The 13,821-nt window shown below is 30.0% G+C and overlaps 1 protein-coding gene across 1 annotated transcript; it reads left to right on the top strand.

The window, feature by feature from the left end:
• The first annotated feature begins 11,966 nt into the window (after positions 1-11,966).
• On the top strand, positions 11,967-13,599 carry BKA55DRAFT_3511 (fungal-specific transcription factor domain-containing protein). The gene is made up of 3 exons (XM_046185798.1): positions 11,967-12,089; positions 12,154-12,443; positions 12,494-13,599. Exons 1-3 carry the CDS (start codon positions 11,992-11,994, stop codon positions 13,570-13,572), a joined length of 1,467 nt encoding a protein of 488 aa, XP_046055991.1. The 5' UTR covers positions 11,967-11,991; the 3' UTR covers positions 13,573-13,599.
• Positions 13,600-13,821: the final 222 nt, after the last annotated feature.

Raw genomic sequence — 13,821 nt, 5'->3', positions numbered from 1 at the left:
GAGTTTCTAACTGTTTTTTACTTCCTTTTTAAGTGCTTTTGCAATCTCGGCGAGGTTAGCTACCTTCTTCTTTAAGTTCTTGATTTTATTCTTAGCCACATTAAAGTTATTCTTTACATTCTCTAAGAGGTTATTATATTACTAGCTAAGCTATTTAAGTCTATATTTAAGTTTTATAACTTCCCCTTTATAAGTGCTTAGGTAAGCAGGGGTAATATCTTCTTTATTTTTATTATTAGTTTCTATAAGAATATCTTCTAGGTTAGGGGGCATCTCTTACTGCAGGTAGTGCTAGGCATATCCTAAGTTAAAAGGCTAGATTAAAGTAATAGGTGCTATTATATTAGTATTACTTAGCGTTATGCAGTATAGTCTAAATAAGAGCTTTTAATATATAATAGTTAGGTTTTCTAAATAAGTAAACTAGTCTATATTAGGTTTATATTTACAGATTATATAAGGCATAATACTAAGTATTATAAAGTATTATATCTCTTAATAATTAAGTAATATATATTAGGCTTATTAATATAAAGATACTTTTATTAAAAGCTAGTAAGCTAAGTTCTATAAAAGTGCTAAATAAATGTATTTTATATACTAAAGGTAGCCTAATAGCTTAGTAAGGAATAATAGTAATTTAAAGGTTAGATCTCTAGGGATTATTAGTAATCTATAGTAATCTAGCCTTAGAGCATTATAATCTAAGTAATTTAATAGAAGAGGATCGTTACTAAGAGAAGTAATCCTTCTGTAATAGGTGGAAATTATAGGGGCCACGTGACGTAGCCGCATAGGTCGTAATATATATATCCCCTTTACTAGTAATATTATTATATAACTAAAGTAAAGGGTATTCCTTATTTAAGCCTTTATAGATTTCTCTTTATAAGGATTAAGCTAAGTAGTTATAATATAACTTACTTTATTATAATAACTTAAGGTATAGGTATCTTTAAACTTCTTTAGCTATTTCTTATAAATAGCCTAAGTCTTTAAGCTTATAATTTAATTAAAGCTCTTCTAGAACTTAAGCTATTTACTATGCCCTTAAGGGTTATCTAAGCCTCTTATAAACTTAGGTTAATAATAGGCCAAGATAGCTTAGTTAATATAAAAGATATAAAGTAAATATATTAGCTTAAGGAAGGCAGCTATATTTATAATTGCATTTATATAAGTAAGATATTAATCTATAAGTATTATAAAAGGAAGAGCTATTCCTTATACTTTATATACCTCTTAGAGGCAAGAGAGAACTTAAAGATTGTTATAATCCTTATAGTTATATTACGTAGAACCTATAAATTTCCCCTAATTAATTAATAACTTACGCTTTCTGTTTATTTCTATTATAAGCCGCTTAACAGGACTTATAATTAGACTTATAACTTATGCATAAGTACTGACTTATTACGGCAAGTTACTATAAGTATATAGAATATATTTATTAGTACTTTTATAGATTCTAGCTTACTAGCTATTAATATAACTTCTTTATATTAATTAAGCCTAATATATATTAAATTTATTATTAAGAGATATAATACTTTAATAATGCTTAATATATGCCTTATATAATCTGCTAATAATAAACCTAGTATGGCTTAGTTTAATATAGTTAGACCTAACTGTTATATGTTAATAGCTCTTATTTAGACTATACTACGTAAACGCTAAGCAATATAAATACAATAGCTATATTAGTTACTCCTGTCTAGCAGAATGCTGCTGCTAACATTACCCTAACTCTAGTTAATAATAATCTACTTATTAATTAGGATATAGGAGAGAATGATAATAACTTATCTAAGAGCAGTAATAACTCTGATATTATCTAACTCCGATAATAGATTACTAATATAACTATTAAAATAGCAGAGCTTCGCTAAATGCTTACTAAAGCAGCAAACCTCTAAGCCTAGCAGGCCAATAATAACCAGAATAGACTTCAGGAAATGCATAACCTTACTAACACTATTATTTACGGTAAAGATACTAGAGAAATCCTTAAGCCTAACCTACCTAAAATATTTAACAGAACTCTAAGCAAACTCTCTACGTTTCTTACCCAGTATTAAGCCTTTATATCCTACTATCTGACTTAGTTTATAGAGGAAGTAGATAAAACTAGGTATATATTAGGATACCTTAAGGGCACCGCTATATAATAGTTCTAGCCACTTCTTAAAGACTAGACTACTAAAGGAGACCTAGAAGCCCTTAAACCCTAAACCTATATACTATATATTAACTACCTAGCTTTTAAGAAAGCCCTGCAATAAGCATTTAGAACTATTAACAAGAAGGGATAAGCTAAGAGAAAAATTAAAATACTTAAATAAACTTAATCTATATCCAAGCTTAGAGTAGAATTCCTTTAGTTAGTATCTAAACTACCTTAAGATTAAGATATACTTATGTTATTCTTCTTTAATATACTTAAAGAACTAGTATAAGCCGAATTATATAAGGAAGATAGACCTAAAACCTTAATAAACTATATTAACTAAGCAGTTAGAATTAATAACTAGCAATTTGCCTAGAAAACCTAAAACTCCTATTATAACAAATAATAAGATAATAAACCTTATTATAATACTAACTAAGGATAGAAATACAATAATAACATATCTTATAGTACTAAAGCAGGATTAATAGAAATTAAAATAGTTAAATAAGATAAATCTAAACTTACTTACTAAAACTGTAGTAAGAAAGGACATAGGGAATCAGAATATAAAAACCCTATTAAAACTAATTAGAAATATAGATTAATACCTAAAGGAAAGAAATATATTAATACTATAAGGAAGAATAATAAACCCTAAATAGCAATTAAAACAGTTAATATAACTAGGAAGGATAGATATAATATATTTAGCATTAACTTTACTATAGCTTTAGGACTATTAAAAGTACATAACCTATTCCTTAATAAAGATAAGACTCTTAAAAAATATTATCCTAACCTAGTACTAGAAGAACAACCTATCCTAAGATATAAAATACTAATATTAATAAGAAAAAGAGAAACTAAGGAAAAAACCCTTAAATAGAAAAGACTTAAATATACTAAAGATATAAAAGACCTTAAATACTAAAGAAAACAAAACAAATAATAAAAGGGTTATAAAAGTAAGTAAAGTATTTAATAAAAAGAAAACTTAAAATTAAGAATTAAATAATAGGAACTAGTACCTATATAGAAAAAATAAAATAGTAAATATAATAAGGTTAACGTGTTTTATAAGCGAGTGACCCATATAAGCGAGTGACCCAAAAATCTCAACCTTCTCAATTAAATCGGCAATAAAAATACCACAAATTATCAGATCAATTAAAACTAATCGCTATATTCTTCTAAATTAACCTCAATTTCCTCCTGACAGGTCCTTGTATTATGCCCGGCCCTGCCGCATTTGCTACAATGTAAAACCCTCGGTCCCTTAGACCTTCCGCGACCACCACTTCTCGACGATTCGGCTGCTACCTGCGTATCAACATCCATCTGATCAATTGCTTGTGATGCCTCTTCTATAGTCAAAGGCCCTCCTTTCTGTAGTCTAGTCCTTTTCCCCCTCCGGCGTCGCTTTACTATCCGATTCTCTTGTTCAACTTGTTGAAGCCTATCCTCTAGTAGGACTATCTTATGGATAAGGACGCTTGTTGCCTTCTCAAAATGCTTAACAGCCTCAATAATTGACTCTGGGGAGCTGCTCTTATGGTTTCTAACCCTTCCCTGTAGATATTTAGAATGCGATTGGGCCTCTAGTAGTGTCTTTGGGGTCCTTGCAGTCCAAGGGGTTGAAGGTATCGTGACCTCTGCGGGAGGTGTCGGGGTCCGTAATTGCACATCAAGCTTTGAGATGACATTTTCTGGGTCAAAGGGAGCAAGCCCAGCTCCTCTAAAACCTCCTTTGATATTACTTTCTGTAATAGTAGCTCGGTGGGCGGCATGAAAGGCAGGAAAGAACTCGATCTTGGTGATGTGGTTTATAGAGCATCCCATTAGACGCTCTATTTCTCGCCCATAGGCCTTTTTCAGCGGCCCAAAGCACCCTACATCAAGAGGCTGGAGTAGATGAGAGGCATGAGCAGGCATACAGAGGGTAATAATCTTATTCTCCTCACAATATCTCTCGAATTCGATAGAGTGGTGGCTTTCATGACCATCGAGGATTAAGAGACGATAAGAACCAACTGATCGGTCCTTTGTTGATCGATCAAAGTGCTGTAGCCAGTCAAGACCTAGCTGGTTATTGGTCCATCCATTTTCGCTCAATGCAATGACCCAATCGGCGGGGAGGTTGCATTCTCGGTACCAATTGGCAAGATGATATTGGCCTGAACCAATGATGAATGGTGCGATCGATTGACCTTCTGCATTGACCGCTTGAATCACAGTAATCCATTCACGATTTCCAGGCTGTATCTTCTTTGGTATCCCTCGCCTTTCTGAGCTTGTGACGACCATTCCGGGCTCAATCATACCCATCATAAAGCCGGTCTCATCAAAGTTCCAGATATCAGCTAATTGGATACCGTATTTCGCGATCGTATTCTCTACGAGGCGAAACCAGCCCTGAATAATAGTCGGATCTTCGCATTTAGCTCTCTTATAGTCATATCTCCGAAATCGACATGCCTTTAGCTCTGGTTGTCGTTGGATAAAGTTATGAACCCAGAGCTTGCCGACTGGTAATGCCTCGCGATCGGCAAGTAGAGAATTGGCCATTTTTTCCACAAAATCGCGCCGAGGGGGGAAACCTCGGGAATCTAGGTCAAGGATAAATTGAACTATCGTCTGTTCCTCTAGATCAGATAGGTTCCGTGATTTTGTGGTTATATCACGCTTTGAATGAATGCCATTCCGGCGGCGACCTAAGGTGCGGTGATTGACCTGATATACAGTCGCCGCCTTTCGGATACTTAATTTCGGGTCATTTTGAAGGGCCTGAAGGGCAAGAAGTATCCTAGCTTCATATGAAGGCTGTGGCATATCGGGTTGTTGAAAGATATTGAATTGAATGATGATAATGTAAGTTGAGGGATTTTTGGGTCACTCGCTTATATGGGTCACTCGCTTATAAAACACGTTATAGCAATAGTTAGAAAAGGAAAGGAAGTTAACCTTAACCTAGATAATAAACTAAATACTAAAGAATTTAACTAAAGTATTAACTAAGTATTAATATAAACCTTTAATAAATTAGGAGCACCTCTTAAAATCTAAGATAGAATAATTACCTATAAACCCTACTTAGCAGTAAATAACATTCCTATTAAAACTACTTTAAGATAACCTAATAAATACCATAGAGACCCAAGCTATGCTAAAATAACTAGGGTATAAAGGGAACTCGATATTAAGAAAATTAAATATAAGGAGGAATAAATAATTTAAAATACTAGAATTATACCTTAATATAATAAACTTAGAAATCATTTCTAAAATAATAAATACTAGAAATATATAGAACTTGCTAGAGAAAAAGTAATTATAAAATAAGATAATAATATCTATATCTAAGCCTATATAAAGGAGGTAATAGAAGATCCTATAACTCTAAAAGAACGCGTTTAACTAGAAAAAGAACTATAAAGGTACCTATATTATCTAAACTATAAGTAGATATTATAGGTATTATATATATAATATTACTATTTATAATATTAGTAAGATAAGGTAGTAAATAATTACTTCCTGGTTTAAGTTAAGGAATATTAAGAATAAAAACCATACTTAATTATTAATATAATAGGATATTAAGTAGTATAGAGGTATAAAGGATCTTATATAGCTAGGCTAAAAGCTTATATAGAGATATAAGAGAGAGCCTTGGCATATATCTAAAACTCTAAATATATTATAAAATAGAGATAATAAGTATAATATAAAGTTAATATAGAAGAAAATAATACTATTAATAAAGGTATTACTAAAGTTTATTAAGATATAGCCTAATAGGAGGAAGAACTTTCTAAGGAAGAATCCTCAGGAGATATCTTCAAACATTTCGAAAAAGAACAACTCTAACACCTACTTACAATGGCAGAAAGGGAGAAAAGAAGACCCCTTACTAACTAAGAGGAAAAAGATATTACCCTAGACTATAAAATAGGGAAAATGGCCTATAGAGAATACCTAGTAACTATTAATACTAATAAATACCTAAATAACCTAGACTGTATTTGCAGCGAATGCAGTATGGATTACCTAAGCAAGTGGGGAAAAGACCTATACTATCTATAGAAGAGCGATAGATAAGCAAAGAACCAAAGGAGCCAGAACTCCTAAGAAAAGCTTTATAAATAATAATAAAATAAAATTAAAAAACCTACCTATAACTAAAAGTGCAAATTAAGGGCAAGTGGCTTAATGCACTTATAGATAGTAGAGTAAATATAAATATTATTTCCCTTAATATAGTTAATAAGCTTTAGATATTATAGAAATATAAAGAGAAAAGGAGAATTTATACTATTATTAATAGAGAAGGAACTAACTATAGATATAAAAATAGAAAAATTACTAGAGAGATTAATTACCTTAAGGTCTTTATAAATAGAAAAAACCAAGGAATTAACTTTAATATTATTTTAATAAATAGTTTTAACTTAGTACTTGGATACCTATGGCTATAATGCTATAATCCTTATATTAACTAGAGAACTAGCTAGATAAACTGTAAAGATTATCCTTTAGATAATAAGTTAAATAATTTAGAAAATAATAATATAAAATCTTAAACTTTAACTAAAAAGGATAGCAAAGCCTAGCATAAAGAATATTTACCTATTCTAAAAGGAATATAATATATATATAAAAAAGGCAGAAGAAAACATATTAAAAGAATAGTAGTAATCCTTAAAGGTTAATTTAGATAATTAGATTAAGATATTAAATAAATAAAACAGATTGCCTTAAAGGAATTTAATAATTAACTTAAGAATATACTATTAGAGTATTATATCTATAAGAAATTATTTTAAAAGGAACTAGATACTAAGTTACCTTAATATATAAACTATAATATTAAAATCATATTAAAAGATGGAAAGAATCTAAAATTCTTCCCTATCTATAACCTATCTAGAGATAAGCTTAATACGCTTAAAGAATAGATAAATAATATGCTATAAAAAGGATATATTTAACTATTAAAATCCTTAGCTAGATACCTAGTTATATTTATACTAAAACCTAATATAAATAAACTATAACTTATAGTAGATTATAAATAACTTAATAAGATTATAGAAAAAGACTAAACACCCTTACCCCTTATTACCAAACTTAAGGACTGCCTATTTGGCAAAAAAGTATTTATAACTCTTAACCTTAAATCTGCCTATAACCTTATTTAAATTAAAGAAGGTAATAAATAGAAAATAGCCTTTAGAATAAAATATAGATTATTTAAATATTTAGTTATGCCTTTTAGATTAATTAATATACCTATAGTATTTTAATATATAATTATAAATATACTTTAAGAATACCTTAATATCTTTATAGTATACTACCTAGATAATATCCTTATCTTCTTTAATATAAAAGAAGAGCATAAAGAATATATCTATAAGGTTTTAAAAGCGCTATAAGATACTAATATACTTATTAAATTAATAAAAAGTTACTTTTATTAGTCTTAGATAACCTACCTAAGGCATAAAATCTTACATAATAAAATTAGAATAGATAAGCAGAAGATTACTGCAGTTGCTAAATAGAAGATCCCTATATTAATAAAGGAAATATAATCCTTCTTAGGATTTACTAACTACTACTAATGGTTTATTAAAGGCTTTAGTAAAGTCACTATTCCTCTTACTGAAGTTACTAAAAAAGATAAATAATTCTAATAGAGCGGCTAAGTATAAAAGGCTTTTAAATAGCTTAAGGAAGCTATTACTAATAAACCTATTTTAGTAATATTTAACCTAAATCAGCAAGTTAAACTTAAAACTAATGCTTCTGACTTTGCCTTAGGAGGATAGATAGGATAATAAGATAATAATAGTATACTATACCCTATTACTTTCTACTCCTATAAGATATATAAAGCAGAACTTAACTATCCTATTTATAATAAAGAATTCCTAGTTATTATTAATTACTTTAAAGAATTTAGATACTACCTTAAAAGAAGTAAATACCTAATAAAAGTATTTACTAACTATAAGAATATAATATACTTTATAATAATATAAAAGCTAAATTAATAATAATTAAGATATACTAAATACCTATATAAATTTAATTTTATAATTATATATTATAAGGGTATAGATAATAGACGCGTAGATGCTATTAGTAGATAGCCTAATCTCGATATAGGAACTATTAAAACTAAGGAATAACTCTTAGAGATTAACTTAAAGGGAGAATATTAGTTTACTTAACTAGTTAAGATAATTACAAGAATAGCTAAAATTATTGCCTAAATATAGAAAAGTATAAAATTTAAAGAATGGCTAAAAGAAGCTAAAGCTAGAAGACCCTATAACTTATAAGAAATGATTTTTAGCAATTTATATATATAATTCATTCTAGATGAATTTAGGGAAGAATTAGTATAGGATATACATAAACATCCCTTATATAGCTATTAAGGCATTATAAAAACACTAAAAAGAATATAAGAAAAATACAATATAAATAAAATAAAAGGAATAGTAAAAAAGGTTATTTAATAATGCAATCTCTGCTTAAGAATAAAAGCTTAGAGATATAAACCTTATAGATAATTATAACCACTTCTAGTAGTATAATAACCTTAGGACTTAATTATAATAGACTTTATTATAAAGTTACCCTTATTAAAAGAACCCTTAACTAGAATCTTCTATAATAGTATTATAGTTATTATAGATTAACTTATAAAATTTTCCTATTATCTACCCTATAGAGAAGTAATAAATATAAAAGAACTTTTTTATATTTTTTACTAATATATTATTAGCATATATAGGTTACTAATGGAAATTCTTTCTAATAGAGGACCTATATTTATATTAAACTTTTAGCAATTACTTATAGCATAACTTAGACTAAATTACAGACTTATAACCACATTCTAACCGCAAGTTAATAAATAAACTAAATAAATAAATTAAGTACTTAAATAATATCTATAGTATTATATTAATTATAAATAAAATAATTAGGTTAAAAAGCTACTAATAGCCTAACTTGCCTATAATACTATATATAATAAAAGCACCAAGCTTATGCCAGCTTATACTAACTTCGGATTTATACTAGATATATATTATAATATATAATAAGAAAAATCAGTTAATCTAGCCGCTATACTTAAAAGTAATAACCTTAAAAATCTATATAAATAAATAAAAATAAAACTCGAATTTATTAAAAAATATATAAAAAACTATTATAACCTAAAATAGTTAAAGGGATTAACCTTTTTAGAGGGAGATATGGTTTACCTAGCTATAAAAAACATTAAAATAGATTAACTAACTTATAAATTAGACTATAAATTTATTAGACCTTATAAGGTATTACAGAAAATTTTAGAAAATAATTATAAACTGGACTTACTATTAAAGGTTAGGCTTTATTTAATCTTTTATGTTTTATTTCTCGAATTAGTAGCAGACACTATATAAGTTAAAACGGATAACGAACTATAATAAATTACAGGACTAGAAGCCTATAAAGCAGAAGTAATTAGGAAAATAGATATAATTAATAAATAAAGAATATATCTAATTAAATAGAAAAATTACCTAGAAAACGAAAATATATAAAAACCTTTAAAATATCTTACTAATGCCTAATAACTCCTAAAGAATTTTTACTAGTAATGCTAATAAAAAAAATCTTACCTTAGTTAATAATATTAGAAGTACCTGCTAACTAAGCCTTAATAGTAGTAAATAACTTAGCATTATCTACTACTTTTAAGTTATCTATAGTTTCAACATTGCAATAAAGCATCTCTTTACTATACTCTTATAGCTGCCTCTTTTAATAATAAAGATACATTAAATAACTTAATTACTTATTTACTTGCTATTATAAGTTTATTAATTTAGTCTTAGTTAACTCCTCTTTATACTCTAACTGATGCTTCTTAGTAGCAAAATAATTAGCTATAATAAGTTAATAATAAAAATTATATATTAAGAAAAATTTATAAACCTTTAAGAATAGTAATACCCTTGCTATTATACTTATAACTATAATAAGTGCATTATATATAATACTTATAACCCTCCTTAGCCTAATACTTTAAGTTTTAAGGTTTATAATAACTGCAAGGTATAATAAGAAAACTAGTATTTTTAATTAAGATTACTTATACTTTTTAGTTATAAGTAGCCTTTAACTTTAATATCTTATTAGTATAATATTAGGAGGATAATTATAGGTTTAAGTTAGATTTACTAGAAGAAGGATAGTCGAAATAGGAGTTATATAGGTCTTAGGGATAAGACTTAATAGAGGGGAGATATTGTGTTATAATCCTCGCGGTTATGTTATATAGAACTTATAAATTTCCCTTAATTAATTAATAACTTATGCTTTCTATTTATTTCTATTATAAGCCGCTTAATAAGACTTATAATTAGACTTATAACTTATATATAAGTACTAACTTATTATAGTAAGTTACTATAAGTATATAGAATATATTTATTAGTACTTTTATAGATTCTAGCTTACTAGCTATTAATATAACTTCTTTATATTAATTAAGCCTAATATGCATTAAATCTATTATTAAGAGATATAATACTTTAATAACGCTTAGTATATGCCTTATGCAATCTGCTAATAATAAACCCAGCACGGCTTAGTTTAACACAGTTAGACCTAACTATTACAAAAATAGTCTGCTTTTTCTTTATTACTTATAAATATAAATATAATATAAAAGCTCTTTTTATAAGTATTAATACTAATAATATTAAAAAAAGGCATTTTATACTTATTTATTTTATATATATAGTTAAGTATTATAACTTTTAAATAGGACTTAGTATATATAAAAAAGTCTGTATTAATAAAGAATACTGCAGTAACCTTATTATCTTAATTAAGGCAGAAATGGCTTTTAAAGCCTAAATTAATAAGCTTATTAATAAGGGCATATATTAAGCTTTAGCCTTTAATAAGGTCTTATTTACTTTATATAATAGCATTATAAATATCCTGCTATATAATAAGGCAGAATTTATCTAAAAGCTTAATAAATATCTATATCTCTTTAGGCTTTATGCCGGCTTCTATAAGCAGCTATATAGTCTACTCTTAATTACTTATAATTTAATAATAAACTAAATATGCCCTTAGCCTATAGCTTAGCTTATAGTTATATATATAAGTATAAGGGTTATAGTAATACTTAACTGCCTATTAAGTCTTATAACTGCTCTCTATAATATTAATTAAAAAGAGGCAGGCTATATAGTATAATAAAGTCTTCCTCTTACTTGCCTAGTTAGACCTAGGCCCTCCTTTATAATTATATATATAGGTAACTATAAGAGCTTAATTAAGAGTCTTTACCTTTAAAGATCTCTATATAATAAAGGCATAACTATATATACTTACCTATTTATTAATTACTATAAGTAACTTACTTTATAAGCTAAAAATAGCTTTTAGGAGGAGAGCATTATTAGGGAAGACTTTAAGAGCTTAATTTATTATAAATAAGGCAAGTAAAGTACTAATTAATAGAGAATTAGGTTAATAAAGATAACTAAATCTAGGATATATAAAAAATAGGGTCTTAAGTAGTTAATTAGCTTTAATTTACTTATATAAGGCATTTTTAAATAATTAGGGTTGCTAATGTGATAATATCTTATTTGCACGGGTACCCGTGTGACTTTATTTGCACGGGTACCCGTGCGGGTATGGATGGCCCCATTGTCATGCTCTGCGTCGCTCCACGGGTACACGTTCTTCCGACCTTCGCCGCCACCTCCTCTTGATGGCGTCAATAAGTCATGTCAAACTTGACTTCACAGATGATGGAGCAAGACAAGGCAAAAAAGAGAAAAGGGTCAAAGCACGACAAGACGGGCTGCTTGACTTGTCGCTATAGGTAATTACTCAAACCAAATTGGTCCATGTCCTATCAGTGGTGCTGTGCTCACCGCGAACGCCAGACGGAAAAAATGCACAGAAAATACGTTTCCCAATTGTGGAACATGCATTCGACTGAACTTGGAATGTGTTCGAGATCCCATTCGTCGGGTCGTTCCACGTAGTGGCGATGACAATATCCAACCGCAGTTAACTCGGCATCAACTTGATACTCCCCCGGCTCCGACTACACAACTATCTCCATTGCCACTGAACCTGAACTCTCCTAAAAGACGCCAGGCGATGAATCACTACATCAGAGTCCTTTCGGAACTCTTGACTATAAGTAAAAATAATAACTCATTTTTATCTGGTGCGTCGCGTTTTACTATAGTGATTACTATTGAACTAAGATCCCTCAAGACTTTCTCCCTCTGGCTATGGAATCACCAGCACTAGCTGAAGCCCTCATCGCATACTCATCTGGTCACATGTCATGTTCAGACCCAAGTTATACTACCGTATCGCTGGCGGCACGGTCCAAAGCCTTATGTGAACTGTCAATGACTGTCAGCCGCCCAGATCAAGCTGCTTCCGTCACTGAAACAGCATTATCCGCTTGCCTCATTCTTTTGACTTCTGAGGTGTGTTTGGGAAGTCATAAGAGCTGGTATAATCACCTTGTCGGCGCCAAACATCTTATTGTGTGTGCTCAAAGTCAAACAGACCAGGCTGATGGGTCGATCGTTCAGGGAGCTCAGGCATTGAGGCTGACATCAGAGGGGCGATGGATCCTCCGTAACTTTGCATACCATGATATCATCGGTAGTGTAACACTGGGAACCCAACCTCTGCTCAGCCCCGACTATCTCAGGAATATCACACACGAGTTCGACACGTACTTGGGCGTTGCTTCACAGCTTCTTGTCTACATAGGCCAAACAACCTGCTTGAGTTTCGACCCCACCGATATGGAGAGGGGTATTCACCCGTTAAGGAACCACCTCAGCATCCAGCATGAGATCGAAAACTGGAAGTGTCCTGCTGGAACTTCATCAACTCTCCAGGCTGCAGCATATGCGTACCGCGGTGCTGCGCTTATCTATCTTTATCGAAAGATGCGCCGCCATCTAGAAGCAGACAGTAATTCCTCCCTCGCCTATGGGCTATCATTGAGCACTCTGAATGAAAAGCTTCAGGCGATTGTGGTGAATACCTTGGATAGTATTGGACAAGTGCCTGAAAACGACATTTCCGAGTCCTCCCTCTTGTTTCCTCTGTTCATTGTTGGAGGGGAAGTTGAACGTACTGACCAAATGGAGCTCGTTCGAACGAGACTACAATTGTCGTATAAGAAACGGAGATTTCGCAACATCTCGCGAGCACTCGAAGTACTGGAGGAGCTGTGGGCTTATCGCCAGATTCAGGATGTCTTGGGTAGGAAACGGCAAGATTGGGAGGATATCTTGAAGTCTAGCCAAGAGCCATTACTGCTGACATGAAGGAATCCCGGGCAAGTTTTCAATCGGATTACGACGGTGCGCTATCTACAGTTATCATGCTGTAAGTCATCTATCTTCTCGTTATATTCGAATTAAAAACTAATATAAGAATGGCTTATTTACATCTAAGAAATTTCTTTTATGCCTCTTAAGTTTATATATATAGCAGTAAGGAGATATTAGAAGCTGATATTGAAATTCTACAAGGTAAAAGGAAGAAATAATAGAAGCTACTTGCTCTTTTGACTT

This window comes from Fusarium redolens (assembly GCF_020744475.1).
Source record: "Fusarium redolens strain MPI-CAGE-AT-0023 chromosome Unknown BKA55scaffold_1, whole genome shotgun sequence".
In the NCBI taxonomy this organism is placed as follows: Eukaryota; Fungi; Ascomycota; class Sordariomycetes; order Hypocreales; family Nectriaceae; genus Fusarium; species Fusarium redolens.
This window is presented reverse-complemented; position numbering and strand designations above follow the sequence as displayed.

Bases quoted from the DNA above. Each gene is read 5' to 3' on its own strand.
- BKA55DRAFT_3511 (XM_046185798.1), top strand. From the start codon at position 11,992: ATGTCAAACTTGACTTCACAGATGATGGAGCAAGACAAGGCAAAAAAG. The intron at 12,090-12,153 runs GTAATTACTCAA...CGCGAACGCCAG, and splicing joins TGCTTGACTTGTCGCTATAG to ACGGAAAAAATGCACAGAAA. The intron at 12,444-12,493 runs GTGCGTCGCGTT...AGATCCCTCAAG, and splicing joins TAATAACTCATTTTTATCTG to ACTTTCTCCCTCTGGCTATG.